At 62.8% G+C, this 22,176-nt stretch overlaps 3 protein-coding genes across 3 annotated transcripts; all 3 read right to left on the bottom strand.

Annotated features, from left to right (window-relative positions):
* Positions 1-88: 88 nt before the first annotated feature.
* On the bottom strand, positions 89-8,693 carry WRAP53 (WD repeat containing antisense to TP53). Its single transcript, XM_069882483.1, has 11 exons — positions 8,631-8,693; positions 8,488-8,509; positions 8,090-8,164; positions 7,613-7,703; positions 6,791-6,885; positions 6,268-6,358; positions 5,467-5,602; positions 4,268-4,488; positions 3,300-3,403; positions 1,839-1,991; positions 89-894 (listed from the first exon to the last, which is right to left on the bottom strand). The coding sequence occupies exons 1-11, from the start codon at positions 8,650-8,652 to the stop codon at positions 279-281; spliced, it is 1,626 nt and encodes a 541-aa protein (XP_069738584.1). The 5' UTR covers positions 8,653-8,693; the 3' UTR covers positions 89-278.
* A 1,393-nt stretch (positions 8,694-10,086) lies between these two features.
* On the bottom strand, positions 10,087-15,458 carry PFN1 (profilin 1). Its single transcript, XM_069882482.1, is given in 5 exon segments — positions 10,087-10,380; positions 11,978-12,014; positions 12,016-12,143; positions 12,146-12,170; positions 15,182-15,458. Coding segments are annotated over 5 exon segments (420 nt in total). The 5' UTR covers positions 15,314-15,458; the 3' UTR covers positions 10,087-10,282.
* Positions 15,459-16,973: 1,515 nt separating this feature from the next.
* Positions 16,974-21,681, bottom strand: SPAG7 (sperm associated antigen 7). The gene is made up of 7 exons (XM_069882479.1): positions 21,546-21,681; positions 21,107-21,174; positions 20,885-20,973; positions 20,531-20,615; positions 19,268-19,357; positions 18,155-18,320; positions 16,974-17,132 (listed from the first exon to the last, which is right to left on the bottom strand). The coding sequence occupies exons 1-7, from the start codon at positions 21,634-21,636 to the stop codon at positions 17,017-17,019; spliced, it is 705 nt and encodes a 234-aa protein (XP_069738580.1). The 5' UTR covers positions 21,637-21,681; the 3' UTR covers positions 16,974-17,016.
* Between the last annotated feature and the right edge of the window lie 495 nt (positions 21,682-22,176).

Here is a 22,176-nt window from a genome sequence, read left to right as displayed (position 1 = left end):
TGAAGCTGCTAGAAACCGGCCCCGCCCCTTGGATTGGGGGGGGGGCTCTTAAAGGGGCAGCGCTCCCAGTATGACCAGTACCACCTCGCGCAGTGACAACAGTGACCAGCTCTTTGGGACTGGGGGGGGCGCGGGGACACCCGGTGGCCTCGGGGGGGACACGGATGGTGGCCCCAGTCCCAGTGTCCCCAGGGAGGTGACAATCGGAGTCCCCAGTCCCAGTGTCCTCACAGGGGTCCCGGCTGGTGTCCCCAGTCCCGGTGTCCCCAGGGGGGGTCTCAGTTGGTGTCCCCGCTCCCGGTGTCCCCAGGGAGGTGACAGTCGCCATCTCCAGTCCCAGTGTCCCCAGGGAGGTGACAATCCATGTTCTCGGTCCTGGTGTCCCCAGGGAGGTGACAATCCATGTTCTTGGTCCTGGTGTCCCCAGGGAGGTGACAATCCATGTTCTTGGTCCTGGTGTCCCCAAGGAGGTGACAATCACCATCTCCAGTCCCAGTGTCCCCAGGGAGGTGACAATCCATGTTCTCAGTCCCAGTGTCCCCAGGGAGGTGACAATCGCCATCCCCGTTCCCGGTGTCCCCAGGGAGGTGACAATCCATGTTCTTGGTGCTGGTGTCCCCAAGGAGGTGACAATCACCATCTCCAGTCCCGGTGTCCCCAAGGAGGTGACAATCCGTGTCCTCGGTGCTGATGTCCCCGGGGAGGTGACAGTCGCCGTCCCCGCTCCCGATGTCCCCGGGGGTGTCCCCGGGGGGTCCCCACCACCAGAGCTGGAGCCGGTTGTCCCCGCCGGGGGGGGGCCCCTCGTCCTCGGGGTCCTCGTCGCTGTCCCACGGCGGCGCCACCAACCGCTGCCCCGAGGCCGAGGCCACCAGGGGGAGAGCGGGGTGCAGGCTGGGGGGACACGGCGGGCGTGAGGGTTTGGGGGGACACGGGGGATTGGGGGGACATGGAGGATTGGGGTGACAAAGGGGGATTGGGGGGAACCCAGTGTTTTTGAGGGGTTCCCAGGGTTTTTGGGGGGCTCCCAGGGCTTTTTGAGGGGGTCCCAGGGCTTTGGGGGGGTCCCAGGGGTTCTGGGGGGGGGTCCAAGGCTTTTTTTGGGGGGTCCAGGGGTTTTAGAGGGGTCTCAGGGCTTTTGGGGGTTCCCAGGTTTTTTTGGGGGGCTCCCAGAGTTTTTTGAGAGGGTCCCAGGGTTATTGAGGGGGTCCCAGGGCTTCTTGAGGGGGTCCCAGGGCTTTTGGGGGGGTCCCAGGGCTTTTGGGGGGGGGGTCCCAGGGGTTCTGGGGGGGGTCCAAGGCTTTTTTTGGGGGGGTCCAGGGGTTTGGGAGGGGTCCCAGGGCTTTTTTAGGGGGTTCCCAGGGTTTTTGGGGGGGTCCCAGGGTTTTTGGGGGGGTCCCAGGGTGTTTTTGGGGGGGTCCCAGGGTGTTTTTGGGGGGGTCCCAGGGGTTTTGAGGGGCGGTCCCAGAGTTTTTGAGTGGGTCCCAGGGGTTTTTGAGGGGGTCCCAGGGCTTTTTTGGGGGGGTCCCAGGGTTTTTGGGGGGGTCCCAGGGTTTTTGGGGGGGTCCCAGGGGTTTTTGAGGGGGTCCCAGGGGTTTTTTCAGGGGGGTCCCAGGGCTTTTTATAGGGGTTCTCAGGGGTTTTGGGGGGGGTATCAGGTCTTTTTGGGGAGTCCCAGGGTTTTTGGGGGTTCCCAAGGCTTTTGGGGGGGTCCCAGGGCTTTTTTAGGGGGTTCCCAGGGCTTTTTTAGGGGGGTCCCAGGGCTTTTTTAGGGGGGTCCCAGGGTCTTTTGGGGGGTTCCAGGGTCTTTTGGGGGGTCCCAGGGGTTTTGGGGTGACCTGGTGCCGTTGATGCAGTCGCGGAGGGCGCGGAAGCGCAGCCGGGGGGGCAGCAGGGGGGGCTGCCCGGGCGAGGGGGGCTCGAGGGGACCCCAAGTGTCCCAGACGGTGAGGAAACCATCGGAGTCACCGCTCACCAGGAACCGCCCTGAGCTGGGGGGGCGAAAAAAGGGGGTTCGGGGGGGAAAAGGGGGTTCAGACAGGAAAAAACGGGGTTTGTGGGGAGAAAAAAGGGATTTTTTTTGGAAAAAAGGGGGTTCGGGGGAAAAAAGGGGGTTCAAAGGAAAGAAGACAGGAATTGGTGGAAAAAAATGGGGGTTCAGGAGAGAAACAGGAATTTGGGGGGGTAAAAGGGTTTTTTTTTGGGGAAAAAGGGGGTTTGGGGGGGAAAAAGAAGGTTTGTGGGGAATAAAAAGGGGGTTCAGGTGGGAAAAAGGGGTTTTTTTTTTGGGAAAAAGGAGTTTGTGTGGGAGAAAAACGGGGTTTGAGAGAGAAAAAAGGGGGTTTGCGGAGGAAAAAAGGGATTTGGGGGGAAAAAAAGGAGTTCAGGGGGGAAAAAGGAGGTTCAGGGGGGAAAAAAGGGGGTTTTGGGGGGGAAAAAGGGGTTTTTTTGGGGGAAAAAAGGGGTTTGAGAGGGAAAAAGGGGGTTTGGGGGGGGAAAAGGGGGTTCAGAGTAGGAAAAAATGGAGGTTTAGGAGGAAAAAGAGGGTTTGAGGGGGGAAACCCCAGGATTTGGTGGGAAAAAAGGGGTTTTGGAGGGAAAAAATGGAGGTTTTGGGGGGAAAAGGGGGGTTTGGGGGGAATAAAGGGAGATTTTGGGGAGAAAAAGGGGGTTTTGGGGTGGAAAAAGGGGGGTTCAGGGGGGAAAAGGGGGCTCAGAGGGGAAATAGAGAATTGGGTGGGAAAAAAGGGGATTTGAAGGGAAAAAGAGGAGTTTAAGGGGAGAAAAAAGGGGTTTTGAGGGGATAAAAAGGAGATTTGAGGTGGAAAAGGGGGTTTGAGAGGGGAAAATGGCGGCTTGAGGGGGAAAAACTCAGGATTTGGTGGGAAAAAAGGGGTTTTGGAGGGAAAAAATGGAGGTTTTGGGGGAAAAAGGGGGTTTGGGAAGGTAAAAAGGGGGTTTTGGGGGGGAAAAAGGGGGTTTTGGGGTGCAAAGAGATTTTGAGGGGGAAAATCCAGGATTTGGAGGGAAAAAAAGGGATTTGAGGGGAAAAAGGGGAGTTTAACGGGAGAAAAAAGGGATTTGGGGGGTAAAAAAGGGATTTGAGGTGGAAAAGGGGGTTTGAGGGGGGAAAATGGCGGCTTGAGGGGGAAAAACTCAGGATTTGGTGGGAAAAAAGTGGTTTTGGGGAGAAGAAAGGTGGTTCGGGTGGGAAAAAATGGGGGTTTGGGGGGGAAAAGGGGGATTGGGGGGGAAAAAAGGGATTTTTGGGGTGGAAAAAGGGTGTTTTGGGGTCTCACAGGTCGAGGTCGAAGGTGACGCGCTGGTTGGTGGCCACGAGGCGCTCGAGGGCCATGAGGGGGGGGTCGGGGCGGCGAAGGTCCCAGCAGAGGATGTGACGGTCCTGGGGGGGCAGGGGGGACCCCAATAACACCCCCCGCCCCATAGAGACCCCCCTGACACATAGAGAGACCCCCTGACCGATAGAGAGACCCCCCAGCCCCATAGAGAGACCCCATAGAGACCCCCCTGACCCATAGAGAGAGACCCCAGCCCCATAGAGAGACCCCCCAGCCCCATAGAGACCCCCCCTGCCCCATAGAGAGACCCCCCTGCCCCATAGAGAGAGACCCCAGCCCCATAGAGAGACCCCTTTGGCCCATAGAGACCCCCCTGCCCCATAGAGAGACCCCCCAGCCCCATAGAGAGACCCCATAGAGACCCCCCTGACCCATAGAGAGAGACCCCAGCCCCATAGAGAGACCCCCCAGCCCCATAGAGACCCCCCCTGCCCCATAGAGAGACCCCCCTGCCCCATAGAGAGAGACCCCAGCCCCATAGAGAGACCCCTTTGGCCCATAGAGACCCCCCTGCCCCATAGAGACCCCCAGCCCCATAGAGAGACCCCATAGAGACCCCCCTGACCCATAGAGAGACCCCCCAGCCCCATAGAGACCCCCCTGCCCCACAGAGAGACCCCCCTGACCCATAGAGACCCCCCTGACCCATAGAGAGACCCCCCAGCCCATAGAGAGACCCCATAGAGACACCCCTGCCCCATAGAGACCCCTGCCCCATAGAGAGACCCCCCCGCCCCATAGACCCTCCATTAACCCCTTCCTCCCCATCACCCCCATTCCCATTAACCCTTCCCTCTCCATCACCCCCATGAACCCCTTCCTCCCCGTTAACCCCTTCCACCCCGTGACCCCCATTCGCATTGACCCCTCCCTCCCCGTTAACCCCTCCCTCCCCGTTAACCCCTCACCTTCCTGCCCCCCGCGAAGAGCCGCTGCCCCTCGGGGCCGAAGCGCAGGTGGGTGGGGGCGGCCGGCAGCTTCTCCCAGAGGGCGACGGGCCCCCCCCCGTCGTCCCCGCCGCCCCCCAGCGGGTACAGCCCCACGCTCCGACCCCACGAGCCGCACGCCAGCAGGGACTCTGAGGCCGCCAGGCACCCGATGCGGCCCCGCTGGCCCCCCCCGCCGCGCCCTGGGGGTCACGGGGGTCAGAGAGAGAGACCCTGACCCCAAATACCCCATAGAGACACCCCTGACCCATAGAGAGACTCCCCTGACCCACAGAGACCCCCCTGACCCATAGAGACCCCATAGAGACCCCTCGACCCATCGAGAGACCCCCCTGACCCATAGAGAGACCCCCCCGACCCATAGAGACCCCATAGAGACCCCCCTGACCCATAGAGACCCCCCTGACCCATAGAGACCCCATAGAGACCCCCCGACCCATAGAGAGACCCCCCTGACCCATAGAGAGACCCCCCCGACCCATAGAGACCCCATAGAGACCCCCCTGACCCATAGAGACCCCCCTGACCCATAGAGACCCCATAGAGACCCCCCTGACCCATAGAGACCCCCCTGACCCATAGAGACCCCATAGAGACCCCTCAACCCATCGAGAGACCCCCCTGACCCATAGAGAGACCCCATAGAGACCCCCCAACCCATAGAGAGACCCCCCTGCCCCATAGAGACCCATAGAGAGACCCCCCTGACCCATAGAAAGACCCCCCTGCCCCATAGAGAGCCCCCTCACCCATAGAGAGACACCCCTGACCCACAGAGAGACCCCAGACCCATAGAGACCCCCCTGACCCATAGAGACCCCCCTGACCCATAGAGAGACCCCCCGACCCATAGAGAGACCCCCCGACCCATAGAGACCCCATAGAGACCCCCCCGACCCATAGAGAGACCCCCCCGACCCATAGAAAGACCCCCCAGACCCATAGAGACCCATAGAGAGACCCCCCTGACCCATAGAGAGACCCCCTTGACCCATAGACCCCCTCTAGCCCCTCACTCTCCCCTTTAGCCCCTCCCCTCCTCTTTTAGCCCCTCCCCTTCCCCTTTTAGCCCCTCCCTCTCACTTTAGCCCCTCCCCCCTCCCCCCTTTAGCCCCTCCCCTTCCATTTAGCCCCTCCCCCCGGGTTAACCCCTCGCTGACCGCAGAGGCGCCTCTCCCAGCCGCTGTTCCTGCCGGGCCTCTCGGTGGGGAAGACGCGGACGGCGCCGTCGCAGCCCCCCCAGAGCCGGGAACCGTCCCCCGAGAACAGCAGCGACAGCACCGGCACCGGCTGCTCCTGGGGGACCCCAAAAATCAGAGACGCCCCCCGAGAAACGCCCCAGACCCCTCCCCAAGCCCCAAAAATGAGAGACGCCCCCCGAGAAACACCCCAGACCCCTCCCTGAACCCCCAAAATGAGAGATGCCCCCCGAGAAACACCCCAGACCCCTCCCTGAACCCCCAAAATGAGAGACGCCCCCCGAGAAACACCCCAGACCCCTCCCCGAGCCCCCAAAATGAGAGATGCCCCCCGAGAAACACCCCAAACCCCTCCCCAAACCCCAAAAATGAGAGACGCCCCCCGAGAAACACCCCAGACCCCTCCCTGAACCCCGAAAATGAGAGACGCCCCCCGAGAAACACCCCAAACCCCTCCCTGAACCCCCAAAATGAGAGCTGCCCCCCTAGAAACACCCCAAACCCCCCTGGACCCCCAAAATTAGGGCCCCCCCAAAAAAACAACCCCCCCAGGTGCTTCCCAAGCCCCCAGGACACCCCCTGAACCCCAAAACTGAGAGACCCCCCTAGAAACAACCCTCCCTGGACCCCAAAACTGAGGGTCCCCCCCAATAACCCCTTATAACCCCCCCAAACCCCCCCCAGCCACCCCCAAACTGGGTGCCCCCCCCCCCCCAGTTCCCCCCTAGGACCCCCCCAAACTGGGGGCCCCCCCAAACCCACCAGGTGGCTGTAGGCGCAGAAGGAGCCGCGCAGGCGCCCGTCGAAGGCGTCCCAGACGTGCACTGGGGTGTCCCGGCTGCTGGCGGCCACCCTGACCAGTACAAACCAGTATGGACCAGTACAAACCAGTATGGACCAGTATGGACCAGTACAAACCAGTATGGACCAGTACAAATCAGCGTAAACCAGTACAGAGCAATACAAACCAGTATGGAACAGTATAGATCAGTACGGTCCAGTACAGACCAGTATAGACCAGTCCCCTCCCAGTCCCTCCCAGTGCCTCCCAGTCCCCTCCCAGTCCCCCCCAGTCCCCCCCAGTCCCCCCCAGTCCCCTCCCAGTCCCCCCAGTCCCCCCCAGTCCCTCCAGTCCCCTCCCAGTCCCCCCCAGTCCCCCCCAGTCCCCCCCAGTCCCCTCCCAGTCCCCCCCCAGTCCCTCCCAGTCCCTCCCAGTCCCCCCCAGTCCCCTCCCAGTCCCCTCCCAGTCCCTCCCAGTCCCTCCCAGTCCCTCCCAGTAGCTCACAGGCAGGTGTCGGGCTGGTTCGAGTCCATGTGGGGAACAGGTGTCCGTCGCTGGTGGTGCCTGGTGTCGCCCTCGGGCACCACCAGGGACGGAACCTGCCCCACAGCGACCCCCGAGTGACCCCCAAGTGCCCCATAGCGCCCCCCAAGTGCCCCATTGGGCCCCCCAAGTGCCCCATAGCGCCCCCCAAAGGCCCCATAGAGCCCCATAGCACCCCCCAACTGCCCATAGCGCCCCCCAAGTGCCCCATAGCACCCCCCAAGTGCCCCATAGAGCCCCATAGCGCCCCCCAAGTGCCCCATAGAGCCCCACAGCGCCCCCCAAGTGCCCCATAGCGCCCCATAGCACCTCATAGCCCCCCCCAAGTGCCCCATAGTGCCCCCCAACTGCCCCATAGCGCCCCGTAAGTGCCCCATAGCGCCCCTCAAAGGCCCATAGCACCCTGCAACTGCACCATAGCACCCCCTAAGTGCCCCATAGCGCCCCCAAGTGCCCCATAGAGCCCCATAGCGCCCCCAAGAGCCCCATAGCGCCCCCAAAGGCCCCATAGCACCCCATAGCGCCCCCAAGTGCCCCACGGCGCCCCCCAAGTGCCCCATAGCGCCCCCGAAAGGCCCCATAGAGCCCCATAGCGCCCCCCCAAGTGCCCCATAGCGCCCCCCAAGTGCCCCATAGCGCCCCCATAGCACCCCCCAAGGACCTCATAGTGCCCCTCAAAGGCCCCATAGCGCCCCCCAAGTGCCCCATAGAGCCCCCGAAAGGCCCCATAGAGCCCCATAGCACCCCCCAAGTGCCCCACGGCGCCCCCCAAGTGCCCCTGACCAGCTCGCGGGGCTCGGCCGCCGTGGGGAGGTCGAAGAGGCGCAGGACGTTGTCGTCGCTGCAGGTCAGGACGCAGGAGCCATCGGGCGCCCTGGGGGGGCAGCGTTAGGGGGGGGACGGGAACCCCGGTTCCCGCCCCATAGCGCCCCCCGGGACCCCTAACCCTGCCCCATAGGGGACAAAGACCTCCGGAACCCCATTCCTGCCCCATAGCGGCCTCCGAGCCCCCCCTCCTGCCCCATAGCGGCCCCCAGGGTCCCATTCCTGCCCCATAGCAGCCTCTGGAGCCCCATTCCTGCCCCATAGCGGCCTCTGAGCCCCGCTCCTGCCCCATAGCGGCCCCCAGGACCCCATTCCTGCCCCATAGCAACCTCCGAGCCCCCCCTCCTGCCCCATAGCAGCCTCTGAGCCCCCCCTCCTGCCCCACAGCGGTGTCTGAGCCCCCCCCCCCTCCTGCCCCACAGCCGTGGGTCTCACCACTTGCAGCCGCGCAGGTAGTTGTGGGGCCGGTGAGCGAAGGCCTCGCGCGCGACCCACAGCGGGTGGGGGGGGCTGGGGGGGCAGGGACCCCTCAGACACCCCCCTTCCCCACCCCCAGAGCCCCTCCCCCACCCCTCAGACCCCTCCCCCACCCCTCAGACCCCTCCCCCAACCCCATAGCCCCCTCAAACCCCTCCCCCACCCCCACAACCCCCTCCCCCACCCCATAGCCCCTCCCCCACCCCCTCCCTCAGACCCCTCCCCCACCCCCTCCCTCAGACCCCTCCCCCACCCCACAACCCCTCCCCCACCCCATAGCCCCTCCCCCACCCCCTCCCTCAGACCCCTCCCCCACCCCATAGCCCCTCCCCCACCCCCGCCCCTCCCCCACTCACCCCAGCGGCTCCCGGAGGGTCCCTGGAGGGGGGGGGAGGGGCGGGATCAGCTCGGGGTTCCCCTCCCCCCCCCCTTTCCCCTCCCACCCCCCCCCACCCCCCCCCCAAAATCCAGACCCTCCCCCCGCCCCCCTCCCCGGCACCTTCCAACGCGGGCAGCGCCATCGCGGAGCGACTGGGAGGGACTGGGAGGGGACTGGGAGGGACTGGGAGGGACTGGGAGGGGACTGGGGGGCACTGGGAGGAGTCTGGGGGGCACTGGGAGGGACTGGGAGGAAGTGGGAGGGACTGGGAGGGGACTGGGGGGGACTGGGATGGGCTAGGAGGGGCTGGGAGGCACTGGGAGGGGACTGGAGGAAAATGGGAGGGACTGGGAGGGAACTGGGACAGACTGGGAGTGACTGGAGTTATACTGGGGGGCACTGGGAGGGACTGGAGGGGACTGGGAGGGAATTGGAACAGACTGGGAGGGTCTGGGAGTGAACTGGGGGCACTGGGAGGGACTGGGGGGCACTGGGACAGGGTGTGGTGATACTGGGGGGCACTGGGGGGCACTGGGAGGGGACTGGAGGCGCTGGGGGGCACTGGGAGGGGACTGGGAGGCACTGGGGGGCACTGGGATGGGTATGGGGGTCACTGGGGGTCACTGGGGGATACTGGGGGGCACTGGGACGGGCTCTGCGGCCCCCCGGCTCGTCCTCTGCCCCACAGCCCCCCCCTGCCCCATAGAAATGGCGGGGGGGGAGCGGAGGCTGTGGGTTCCCCTCCCCCCACCCCACGTGACCCCGGGGGGGGGGAGGGGCGGGAGGCGCCTCACCCCTTAAAAGGGAAACAAAACGGCGCGGCCCCCCCCCCCCCCCCCAGTGCCTGAAACCCCCTCCCCACCCCCCCCCTCAGCCCCACAAGGGCTCCCCCTTGGGTCCCCGCCCCCCAACCTGCCCCACAGCGGACTCTAACCCCAGGGCGCGGCCCCACGCCCTTGGACTCTGCCCCACACGTCCCAGCCCCACAGGGACACGGCTCAGCCCCACACAGCCCCCCCCCCAGCCCCACACATCCCCACAGCAGCCCCCAGGACCCCATTCCTGCCCCATAGCGGCCTCCGAGCCCCCATTCCTGCCCCATAGCGGCCTCTGGAGCCCCATAGTGACCTCTGGGGCCCCATTCCTGCCCCATAGTGACCTCTGGGCCCCCCTTCCTGCCCCATAGCAGCCTCTGGAGCCTCATAGTGGCCCCCAGGATCCCATTCCTGCCCCATAGCAGCCTCCGAGCCCCCCCTCCTGCCCCATAGCGGCGTCTGAGCCCCCCCTCCTGCCCCATAGCGGCGTCTGAGCCCCCCCTCCTGCCCCATAGCGGCGTCTGAGCCCCCCCTCCTGCCCCACAGCGGCGTCTGAGCCCCCCCTCCTGCCCCATAGCGGTGTCTGGGCCCCCCTTCCTGCCCCATAGCAGCCCTCTGGAGCCTCATAGTGGCCTCCAGGACCCCATTCCTGCCCCATAGCAGCCTCTGAGCCCCCCCTCCTGCCCCATAGCGGCGTCTGAGCCCCCCCTCCTGCCCCATAGCTCCCCCCCCCCGCCCCACATCGTGCCCCACACCTCGTCTCCCCACAGGCGTCTTTATTGCTGCCGGCAGCGGGGGGTTGGGGGGCTGGGGGGGCTCTGGGGCCCCCGCTGGTCCCTGGGCTGGGGGGTGTTGGGGGGTGAGGGAGGGGTAGGAGTGTGTGAGGGGTTTTTGGGGGGCTGGGGCTGGTGGGGGGGGGGCTGTGTCGGTTCCCAGTTGCTCCCAGTAGCTCCCAGTTCAGTACTGGGAGCGGCGCAGGTGGGACGCCATCTCGTAGCACTTCTTGTTGACGCAGCCGCCGTGGACGCCTTCCTTGCCCATGGCCAGCACGATGGCTGCGGAAAAAACCGGGGTACAGGGGGGTTAGCGGGGACCCCCGACTCCATAGAGACCCCCCCGAGCCCCAAAACCCAACCCCGACCTCCCCACAGACAGAGGGGCCCCCGCAAACCCAGACCCCCCCCCCCCAAAGCTTCCACTCAGAGACCTCAACAGAGGTGGGAGGGGGTTCAAGGGGTGAATTTGGGGTTCACGAGGGGGATGTTGGGGCCTGTGAGGCAGATTTGGGGTTCCAAGGGGGATTTTGGGGTTCAAGGAGTGAACTTGGGGTTCCCAAGGGGGGGTTTGGGGTTCAAGGAGTGAATTTGGGGTTCGCAAGGGGGGATTTTGGGGTTCACGAGGGGGATTTGGGGGTCCATGGAGCAGATTTGGGGTTCACAAGGGGGATTCTGGGGTCCATGGGGCGGATTTCGGGGTCATGAGGGGGATTCTGGGGGCTGTGAGGCGGATTTGGGGTTCACAAGAGGGATTTTGGGGTTCAAGGAGTGAATTTGGGGTTCGCAAGGGGGAATTTGGGGGTTCACGAGGGGGATTTGGGGGTCCATGAAGCAGATTTGGGGTTCACAAGGGGGATTTTGGGGTCCATGGAGCAGATTTGGGGTTCACAAGGGGGATTCTGGGGTCTGTGAGGCGGATTTGGGGTTCACGAGGGGGATTTTGGGGTTCACGAGGGGGATTTGGGGGTCCATGCAGCAGATTTGGGGTTCACAAGGGGGATTTTGGGGTCTGTGGGGCAGATTTGGGGTTCGGAACAGGATTTTTGGGGTTCAAGGAGTGAATTTGGGGTTCACAAGGGAGATTTTTGAGGTTTGGGGTGGATTTGGGGTTCACAAGGGGGACTTTGGGGTCCAGAGGGCACATTTGGGGGCTCAGAACAGGAATTTTTGGGGTTCAAGGAGTGAATTTTGAGGCTCGGAGCAGAGTTTTGGCGCCCAGGGGTGGATTTTGGGTCCACGTGGTAGATTTGGGGGGCACAGGGCTGAGGTTTTGGGGTTCAGGGGGTGGATTTGGGGTCCAGGGGTGGATTTTGGGGGTTCAGGGGTCCCCCCTCATTCTTGGTGACAACGTTGAAGTTGGAGAGTCTTGAGTTGGGGTCAATTTGAGGTGAATTTGAGTGGATTTGGGGTCGATTTGAGCAGATTTGGAGCCACAAGGTCTGGGGTTTGGGGTTCAGGGTGGGGTTTTGGGGGTTCAGGGTAAAGTTTTGGGGTCCAGGGGTGGATTTTTGGGGCTCAGGGGTCCCCCCTCATTCTTGGTGACGACGTTGAAGTTGGAAACGCTTGAGTTGGGGTCAATTTGAGGTGAATTTGAGCGGATTTGGGTGCGTTTGGAGCCGCTGGGTGCAGGTTTGAGGGTTCAGGGTGGGGTTTTTGGGGTTCAGGGCTGGATTTTTGGGGTTTGGGGTCCCCCCTCATTCTCAGTGGCAACGTTGAAGTTGGAGAGACTCGAGTTGGGTTCAATTGAAGCGGATTTGGGTTGGTTTGGGTGCGTTGGGAGCGGATTTGGGCGCGTTTGGAGCCGCCGGGGGCGGGTTTGAGGGTTCGGGGTGGGGTTTTTGGGGTTCGGGGCTGGGTTTTTTGGGGTCCCCCTCACTCTTGTTGGTGATGGCGGCCGTGATGTTGAAGGTGGGGGGCCCCGGGGGCGCTCTTGGTGCGCAGATCCATGCTGTGCTCGCCTTCCACCAGCAGCGAATCGCGGATCACGGAGCAGCGAAGCCCCCCGAGCGTCAGCCCCTGCACCAGCAGCGGCCCCCGCTCCGACCCACCAGAGCAGCCACCTCCGCAGCCTGGGGGGGGGGAGCAACAGCTCAGGGGGGACCCCTAGAGCCCCCCCAAAATCCCCGTGGGGACCCCCAGAGCCGGGGACCCCCAAAACCCCCCTAAAACCACCTCAAAATGGAGCCCCCCCACACACACCCTATAGGAAAGTCCAGAAGTGGAAGGGGGGACCCAAACTGACCCCCCCATAACCCCCGAAAAGGGACCCCAAAACCCCTCAGACCCCCCAAAAGGGATCCCCAGGACCCCCTCCCAACCCCATCGGGGACCCCCAGAGCCGGAGACCCCCAAATCCCCCCTAAAATGACCCCAAAAGGGGCTCCCCCCACCCTCCTAGAGACCCCGGAGCCCCATAAGGAACCTAATGGATGGGATCCCCCAGACCCCCCCAAAACCCACCCCAGACACCCAAAAGGGACCCCCTCAACCACGGGGACCCCCAGATAATCCTATAGGAGACCCAGGACCCCCTCAGTCTAAGGGGAGACCCCCAAAACGAGGAAAAACACCCCAAAATAAGGGACCCCCCGCAAAATACAGATGTCACCCTCAAAATAAGGGACCCCACCAAGCTAAAGGGGAGCCCCCCCATTCCTAGAACCCCTTAAAAGTGAAGAAAACACTCTAAACTGAAGGAAATTCCCCCAAAATAAGGAAAATTTGCTAAATCAGGAGAGGAAAAAGACCCAAAATGAAGGAAATTGCCTCAAAATAGGCCCCCCCCCTTTATATTTCTGGGACCCCCTAAAAAACAAAGCCCCCCAAAACGAGATGGGCCCCCCAAACAAGGGGAAGCCCCGAAAGTAGAAGCAAAAAACTCAAAATGAATGAAATTTCCTCAAATTGAGGAAAATAATTTAAAAGAGAAGGAGAAAAAAAGCCAAAAATGAGAGAAATTAACCCAAAATAGGGATCCCCCCTATTTTTAGGGCTCCCTAAAATAAGGGGAACCCCCTAAAATAAGAGGAACTCACTCAAAATGAGTGAAATTCCCTCAGGATAAAGAGAAAAAAGGAAAAGAGAAGGAAAAACACCCCAAAAATCAGGAAAATTCCCCAAAAGTAAGGAAAAAAATCCTCAAGTAGGAGGAAAAAAAACCCCAAAATGAAGGAAATTCTCCAAAAATGAAGGAAATTCCCCCCCAAATAAGGACCCCCCCCAATTTCTGGGACCCCTGAAAACACGAGAACCCCCGAAAATGAGGGAAATTCTCTGAAAATAAGGAAAAGCCCCTAAAATAGGAGGAAAAACCCCCAAACCTGAGGGAAATTGCCCCAAAATAGGGACCCCCACCCCAAAAAGGGGCTTCAAACGTTGAGGGGGGGGGGTTGGGGGGTTATTTTTGAGGAGAAAAAGGGTAAAAAATGCTCGGAATTTGGGTTCTTCCGGGTCGGGGGGGGGGAGGGGCGGCTCGTGCCCAACCCCCCCCCGCCCCTCCCCCCCCCCAGGAGGCGGAAATGGGGGGGGGGAGGGGGAGGAAGTGGGGGGGAGGGGGGAAGTGGGGGGGGAGGGGGGGAAATGAGGGGGGTTGGGGGGAGAAAAGGGGGGTTGGGGGGAGAAAAGGGGGGGAAAAGGGGTTTTGGGGTGAAATGAAGGGATTCTGGGGTGAAATGAGGGGATTTTGGGGGGGCTGGAGGGGGGGAAGGGGTTTTGGGGTGAAATGAGGGGATTTGGGGGTGAAATGAGGGGATTTTGGGGTGAAATGAGGGGATTGAGGGGGCTGGAGGGGGGGAAGGGGTTTTGGGGTGAAATGAGGAGATTTTGGGGTGAAATGAGGGATTTTGGGGTGAAAGGGGGAGGTGTGAGGGGAATAAGGGGATTTGGGGGGGATTGAGGGGGGTTGAAGGGGTTTTGGGGTGAAATGAGGGGGTTTTGAGGTGAAATGAGGGGATTGGGGGGGCTGGAGGGGGTTGAAGAGGTTTTGGGGGTGAAGTGAGGGGATTTTGAGGTGAAATGAGGGGGTTTTGAGGTGAAATGAGAAGGCTTGAAGGGAATAAGGGGATTTGGGGGGGCTGGAGGGGGTTGAAGGGGTTTTGGGGTGAAATGAGGGGATTTTGGGGGAAACGAGGGGCTTTTTGGGGGTCCTGGAAGGAGGGCAGGGGGTTTTGGGGTGAAAAGGGGGGATTGAGGGGAAATGAGGGGGGGGAGGAGTTTGGGGGCCTGAAGGGGGGGGATTTTAGGGCTAAATGAGGGGTTTTAGGGGTCCGGGGTGGAGGGGAGGAGAGAAAGTTGGGTTTTGGGGGAGTTATATTTTATTTTTGAGGGGGGGAAGGGGTTTGGGGGTCCGGGGGGAGTTGTGTGTGTGGGGGTGGAAGGTATTTTTGGGGAGAAATGAGGGGATTTTGGGGGGTGGTGAGGGGGGGAAGAATATTTTTGAGGAGAAACGCGAGGATTTTAGGAGTTGGGGTGGGACACAGAGTTTTGTTGGGGGGGGGAGGGGTCATGAAAAATTTGTGGGGGTCCCCAAAACGCCTGTGACCCCATTTTGTGGCAGAGGGGGGGTCGCAGACCCCTATTTCCCCCCCCTTGGACACCTCTTTTTTGCGGAGGGGGGGTCTCCAACCCTCTCTATGCCTTTTAAAAGGGGGGAGACCCCACTTTAGGGGTGAGGGGAGGTCCCTAAACCTTCCCAGACCCCAATTTGGGGGGGGTGGGGTCCCCCTTTTCCTCCCCCCGTAGAAAAGGGAAGTTGGGGGGGGGGGGGTTGGGCCACGCTGGCAGCGCCGCCCGCGCGCGCGTTTTCTTCCCTTTTTTGTCCCTGCGCGGCGCCCGTCGCGGCGGCCCCGCCCCCCCCCTTCCTCTCCCCCCCCCCCAATTCCCGCGCGCGGGGCGCTGAAGCCACGCCCCCCTCCGTTCAAAGAGGCGCGGCGGAGGCCACGCCCCCTTTTAGGCCACGCCCACTTCCTCCTCCCCGCGCGCGCAGGGCGGGAAACTCCCCCCCACCCCCCCCCTCCCTCCCCAACCACCTTCCTTCCCATTCATAAAAACGGGACATGGCGCCCCCCGCGCTGCCGTTTACCGTGATATTAGCGAAGGTCTTGCCCGGGGCGGCGGCCCAGACGGCGGGGGTGTCGCGATATCCCACGATAGCGGCGTCCTGGCAGGTCCCGTCCGCCAGCAGCGTCTCCACGTAAGGCGCCCACCCGCTCATGGCGGCGGGAAAAGGAAAAGGGAAAGGGAGGAGGAGGAGGAGGAGGGGGCGTGGCCTCCGCGCCTGCGCAGTGAGAGGGAAAGGGTTAAAATAAAAAAGAAGAGGAAGGGGGGAGGGGGGGAAAGAGCGAGCGGCGCGCGGCGCGGAGCAGCCGCTTTCATAGGGGAGCGCGGGGGGCGGGGCCTGAGAGGGGGCGGGGCCTGAGAGGGGGCGGGGCCAGGCGAGGGGCGCGCGCTCCCATTGGTCCGCGCGGCGCGGGCGCTTCCTTATAAGGCGAGGAGGGGGCGTGGCCCGGCGCGGGCGCTTCCTTATAAGGCGCGGGAGGGGGCGTGGCCCGCGAGGCGGTGCGCGGGCTCTTCCGCGGCGGGGAGGGGGCGGGGCCTCGCGGCGCGGGCGAGCTGCTTCCTTATAAGGCGAGGAGGGGGCGTGGCCAAGGGGCGCGTCCTTATTAGGCGCGGAGAGGGGGCGGGGCCGGGCGCGAGCCGCTTCCTTATAAGGCGAGGAGGGGGCGTGGCCAAGCCGCGCGGGCTCTTCCTTAGGGGAGCGCGGAGGGGGGCGGGGCCAGGCGATAGGGGGCACTGGGGGTCAATGGGGGTAACTGGGGGGCACTGGGGGGTAACAGGGGGCAATAGGGGGCACTGGGGGTCAATAGGGGGCACTGGGGGGGCAATGGGGGGTAACTGGGGGGCAGTGGGGGGCACTGAGAGGGCAATGGGGGTAACTGGGGGGCAATAGGGGCACTGGGGGGGCATTGAGGGGGCAATAGGGGGCACTGGGGGGTAACAGGGGGCAATAGGGGGCACTGGGGGTCAATAGGGGGCACTGAGGGGGCAATGGGGGGTAACTGGGGGGCAATAGGGGCACTGGGGGTCAATAGGGGCACTGGGGGGGCATTGAGGGGGCAATAGGGGGCACTGGGGGGGCAACAGGGGGCAATAGAGGAAAATGGGGGGTTATAGAGGGCACTGGGGGGCAATGAGGGGCAATAGGGAGCACTGTGGGGGTAACAGGGGGCAATAAGGGAAAATGGGGGCAATAAAGGGGGCAATAGGGGTCACTGAAGGGGCAATAGAGGACAATTGGGGGCAATGGGGGCAATAGCAAGCACTGAGGGTCAATAGGGGGCTACTAGGGGGCAATAGGGGGCATTGAGGGGGCAATAGGGGGCACAGGGGTGGCAATAGAGAGGGCAATAGGGGTCACTGGAGGGGCCCTGGGGGGCAATAGGGGGCACTGTGGGGGTAACAGGGGGCAATAGAGGAAAATGGGGGGTAATAGAGGGGGCAATAGGGGTCACTGAGGGGGCAATAGAGGGCAATAGTGGGCAATAGGGGGCACTGGGGGGGTAAGAGGGGACAATAGGGGAAAATGGGGGGCAATAGAGGGGGCAATAGGGGTCATTGGAGGGACCCTGGGGGGCAATGGGGGCAATAGAGGGCACTGGGAGGGCAATAGGGGGCGCTGGTGGCCACTTTCTCCCCCTTGGTGGCCACTGTGACCCCTTCAGGGCCACCGACACCCCCTTGGTGGCCACTGGGACCCCCCTCGTAGCCTCCCCCACCCCCCAATAAACCCTCAGCAGCCCCAGGCGCCCCCACAGCTGGTTTTGGGGGGGGTCCCCCCCCTAAGGAGACGCAGGGACACCAGCTGGGGTCGAGGTGCTTTATTAACCCCTTCCCCTAATTAATTAAGCCCCTCCCTCATTAATTCCCCCCCTCCTCGGAGGCCGAGGGGCCCCCCTGGCGCAGCCGCTTCTTGGCGCGGATCTCGTTCATGGCCTCCTCGATGGAGCGAGTGTCGCGCTTGTTGGCTACTGGGACTGCCGGGGGGGCAACCAGGAGTGAGACCACTGGGAGGGACTGGGAGGGACTGGGAAGGGATTAGGCTGGACTGGGAGGGCACTGGGGTCCACTGGGATGGACTGGGAGGGGATTAGGCTGGACTGAGAGGGCACTGGGGCCCACTGGGATGGACTGGGGGCTACTGGGATGAACTGGGAGAGCATTAGGCTGGACTGGGAGGGCACTGGGGCCCACTGGGACGGACTGGGATGGACTGGGGTCCACTGAGATGGACTGGGAGGGGATTAGGGTGGACTAGGAGGGCACTGAGGCCCACTGGGATTGACTGGAAGGGGATTAGGCTGGACTGAGAGGGCACTGGGGCCCACTGGGATGGACTGGGGGCTACTGGGATGAACTGGGAGGGGATTAGGCTGGACTGGGAGAGCACTGGGGTTGACTGGGATGGACTGGGAGGGGATTAGGCTGGACTGGGATGGACTGGGAGGGCACTGGGGTCCACTGGGATTGACTGGGAGGGGATTAGGCTGGACTGGGAGGGCACTGGGGCCCACTGGGATGGACTGGGAGGGCACTGGGGTCCACTGGGATTGACTGGGAGGGGATTAGGGTGGACTAGGAGGGCACTGAGGCCCACTGGGATGGACTGGGGGCTACTGGGATGAACTGGGAGGGGATTAGGCTGGACTGGGAGGGCACTGGGGTTGACTGGGATGGACTGGGAGGGGATTAGGCTGGACTGGGATGGACTGGGGCCCACTGGGATGGACTGGGAGGGCACTGGGGTCCACTGGGATTGACTGGGAGGGGATTAGGCTGGACTGGGAGGGCACTGGGGCCCACTGGGATGGACTGGGGGCTACTGCGATGAACTGGGGTCCACTGGGATTAACTAGGACTGGCCGGGACGGACTGCGAGATCACTGGGATGGGATCAGGCTGGACTGGGATAGACTGGGGTCTACTGGGAGCACCCCCCCGAGCCCCCTTCCCTCTAGGCCCCGCCCCCTCTCTCAGGCCCCGCCCCCCGGCCCCTCACCGCAGCCGTAGGCCTTGTTGACCGTCATGGTCCGGGCCTTGGCGGCCTCGCAGCCGATCAGGTGCCGGTACTTGTCCCGGTACGGGGAGGGGGGGGCGGGCCCCGACCCGGGAGCAGCCGCCGCCGCCGCCGCCGCTTCCGCCTCCTCCCGCGCCGCTTCCGCCTCCTGCGCCCGCGCCGTGACGTCACCGGAGCGACGGGACCCGCCCCGCGCGCGGGCCCCGGTGACGTCAACAGAGCGACGGGACGCGCCCACAGGCCCCCCCCCCACCCCAGTGCCCTCCCAGTTAACCCCACTCAACCCCAGTGCCCTCCCAGTTGGCCCCAGTCCACCCCAGTGCCCTCTCAGTTAATCCCAGTCCATCCCAGTCTACCCCAGTCCCCTCCCAGTTGGCCCCAGTCCATCCCAGTGCCCTCCCTGTCCATCCCAGTGCCTCCCAGTCAATCCCATTGGGCCCCAATCCATCCCAGTGCCTTCCCAGTCAGTCCCAGTTCCCTCCCAATTGACCCCAGTCCATCCCGGTTCCCTCCCCGTAGTCCCCAGTGCCTCCCAGTCCATCCCAGTCCCTTCCCAGTCCATCTTAGTCAATCCCAGTGCCTCCCAGTGACTTCCAGTCCCTCCCAGTCCACTCCCAGCTGACCCCAGTCAATCCCAGTGCCCTCCCAGTCAATCCCAGTGCTCCCCCAGTCCATACCAGTGCCCTCCCAGTCCACCTAGTGCTCCCCCAGTTGACCCCAGTCCCTCCCAGTGGACCCCAATCTATCCCAGTGCCCTCCCAGGCAACCCCAGTGCCTCCCCAGTTCATCCCAGTGTCCTCCCAGTGCCCTTAGTCAATCCCAGTTGACCCCAGTCAATCCCAGTGCCCTCCTAGTCCACCCCAGTCCCCTTCCAGTCCACCCCAGTTCCCTCCTAACCCATCCTAGTGTCTTCCCAGTCAACCCCAGTGCTTCCCAGTCCCCTCCTAGAGTGGAAAACGCTGAGAAGAACCTAGAATAAAACTGGGGGACACTGGGAGGGACCTAGAATGGAACTGGGCAGGGGGATCCCTTGGCCCCGCCCCCTCCCCATGGCCCCGCCCCCTCCCTGGCCCCGCCCCGTTAACCCCTTCAGACCCGGAGGCGCCGTCGCTGCTCGGCGGCCGCAGGGTCCCAGGGCTCCCCCCGCCGATACGCGTCCAGCTCCTCGTCCGACGGCGCGAACTCCTGCCCCACGGATCGGACCCACGGGTCAGCCCCGACCCACGGATCGGACCCAGAGACTGACCCACAGACTGACCCATAGGTTGACCCTGACCCATAGACTGACCCACAGACCTCAAGCCCTGCCCCATAGATCAGTCCTGCCCCACAGACTGACCCACAGATCAGCTCTGACCCATAGACTGACCCATAGACTGACCCATAGACCAGCTGTGACCCATAGACTGACCCACAGATCAGACTGACCCATAAACTGACCCATAGATTGACCCTGACCCATAGAATGACCCATAGAATGGCCCATAGATCAGCCCTGACCCACAGACTGACCCATAGATCAGCTCTGACCCATAGACTGACCCACAGACTGACCCACGGACTGACCCATAGACCCGTCCTGACCCACAAACTGACCCACAGATCAGCTCTGCCCCACAGACTGACCCATACAGTGACCCACAGATCAGACTGACCCATAGACTGACCCATAGACCAGTCCTGACCCATAGACTGACCCATAGATCAGCTCTGACCCACAGACTGACCCATAGAGTGACCCATAGATCAGTCCTGACCCATAGACTAATCCACAGATCAGCTCTGCCCCATAGACTGACCCATAGACTAACCCATAGATCAGTCTTGACCCATAGACTGACCCATAGACCCGTCCTGACCCATAAACTGACCCAGAAACTGACCCACAGATCAGCTCTGCCCCACAGACTGACCCACAGATCACCCTGACCCATAGACTGACCCATAGACTGACCCATAGACCCGTCCTGACCCACAGACTGACCCATAGACTGACCCACAGATCAGTCCTGCCCCATAGACTGACCCATAAACTGACCCATAGAGGAGTCCTGCCCCATAGACTGACCCATAGACCAGCTGCGACCCATAGACTGACCCATAGAATGACCCATAGATCAGCTCTGACCCATAGACTGACCCATAAACTAACCCATAGACGAGTCCTGCCCCATAGACTGACCCACAAATCAGTCCTGACCCATAGACTGACCCATAGACCAGCTGCGACCCATAGACTGACCCACAGACTGACCCACAGACCAGCTCTGACCCACAGACTGACCCACAGATCAGCTCTGACCCACGGACTGACCCCCAGACTGACCCCCGGACTGCCCCCCCCGCGCCCCCCGGCACCTTCTTGAAGAGCATCACGTAGCGCGTTTCCTCGTCGTCCCCGAACGAGAAGGACGTCAGCCCGGCCACCTCGGCCACGTCGTGCCTGCCGGCCACACCAGTAACACCAGTGCCTCCCAGTTCCCCCCCCATGCTAGCCAGTGCCCTCCCAGTATCCCCAGTGCCTCCCAGTTCCTCCCCAGTAACTCCCAGTGCTCCCAATAACCCCCCCAGTGCCTCCCAGTATCCCGCCAGCACCCCCAAATATCCCCAGTCCCCCCCAGTGCCCTCCCAGTGCTCCCAGTTCCCCCCTAATCCTACCCAGTGCCCTCCCAGTCCCCCCCAGTGCCCTCCCAGTGCTCCCAGTCCCCTCACAGGATGCTTCTCTCAATCTTGTTCATGGGCTGGAAGCGCCGCCGCGGCTCCCCAGTCGCCTGGATGAACTGGGAGACCTCCTGCTCCATCTGGGGGGGGGGGGCAGAGGGGTTTGGGGGGTCACAAAGGGAATTGGGGGGGTCCCAGATGGGTCTGGGGGGGTCCCAGAGGGATTTGGGGGCTCCCAGGGTCCCATTTTTGAGGTTCCCCCCCCCCGCTCACCCTCTTCCTGAACTCGACCTTCTGCTTCTTATCCTGTTCCTGCAGCTTCTTCACCCTCGCGGCTTCTTCTGGGGGGGGGAAAAGGGGGTGTTGGGGGGACCCCCAAACCCAGGGGGCGTGGCCAGAGGCCACAGGTGTCAATCAAAAGGGAAGGGGGCGTGGTTAAAGCCATGGGGGCGTGGCCAGAGCCGTGTGGGCGGGGCTAAGCCAACAGCTGTCAATCAAAGAGGCAGGGGGCGTGGCTAACGAGTCCAAACGTCACTCAAACGGTTGGGGCGTGGCCAGAGACACCCAAGGGTCGGTTAAAGGGCGGGGGGCGTGGCCAGAGCCCCCCAACCCCCCCCCGCCCCATTTCCAAGCGCGAAGGGGCGGTTTGTGCGGCCGCGGGGCCCTCCCACCCCCCCGCTGTTTTCTCCTCCCCATCCCGGTCCCCGCTGACCCCGCGCCCGGCGCCGCGTTTCGGCGTCCGCGGCCGCGGGCGGACGCTCCATGGAGCTCAGGATGGAGCCCAGCAGGTCCAGCTCCGCCATCTTGGGCCGCGGCGGCGGCGCCGGCGCCGGCGTCGTGACGTCAGCGACGCGCGACGGCGGCGAGGGGGCGTGGCCTGACCTTATATGGAAGAAAAGGCGCGGGGGGAGCGCGCGGGTGTCGGTGAGGGGCGTGGCCTGACCTTATATGGAGAGGAGGGCGCTGAGGGTAGGGGGGTCGCTATAGGGGTCTCTGTGGGTCCATAGGAAGGGCTATAGGGGTTTCTGTGGGTCCATAGGAAGGGCTATAGGGATCGCTATGGGGCCCACAGGGAAAATGAGAGAATAAAAGGGGAAAGTTGTGGGAAAAGTTGTGAGAAAAGGGAAAATTCGGAGGAAAAAGGGGAAAATTGGGAGAGAAACTTAAAAGAAAGGGAAAAGGGAGAAGAGAAAAGGACGTTTGGGAAGGAAAAAGAGGAAAGTAGCAGAAAAGTGAGAAAGGAAAAGGGAAAACGGAGAGAAAAGAGAGAATAGAAGCGGGAGAAAGATGAAGAGAGCAAAATAAGTAGGAAAAAGGAGAAAAGTTTAGAGCGAAAAAGCAAA

The sequence above is a fragment of the Phaenicophaeus curvirostris genome, unplaced genomic scaffold (genome assembly GCF_032191515.1).
Source record: "Phaenicophaeus curvirostris isolate KB17595 unplaced genomic scaffold, BPBGC_Pcur_1.0 scaffold_153, whole genome shotgun sequence".
Lineage (NCBI taxonomy): Eukaryota > Metazoa > Chordata > Aves > Cuculiformes > Cuculidae > Phaenicophaeus > Phaenicophaeus curvirostris.
This window is presented reverse-complemented; position numbering and strand designations above follow the sequence as displayed.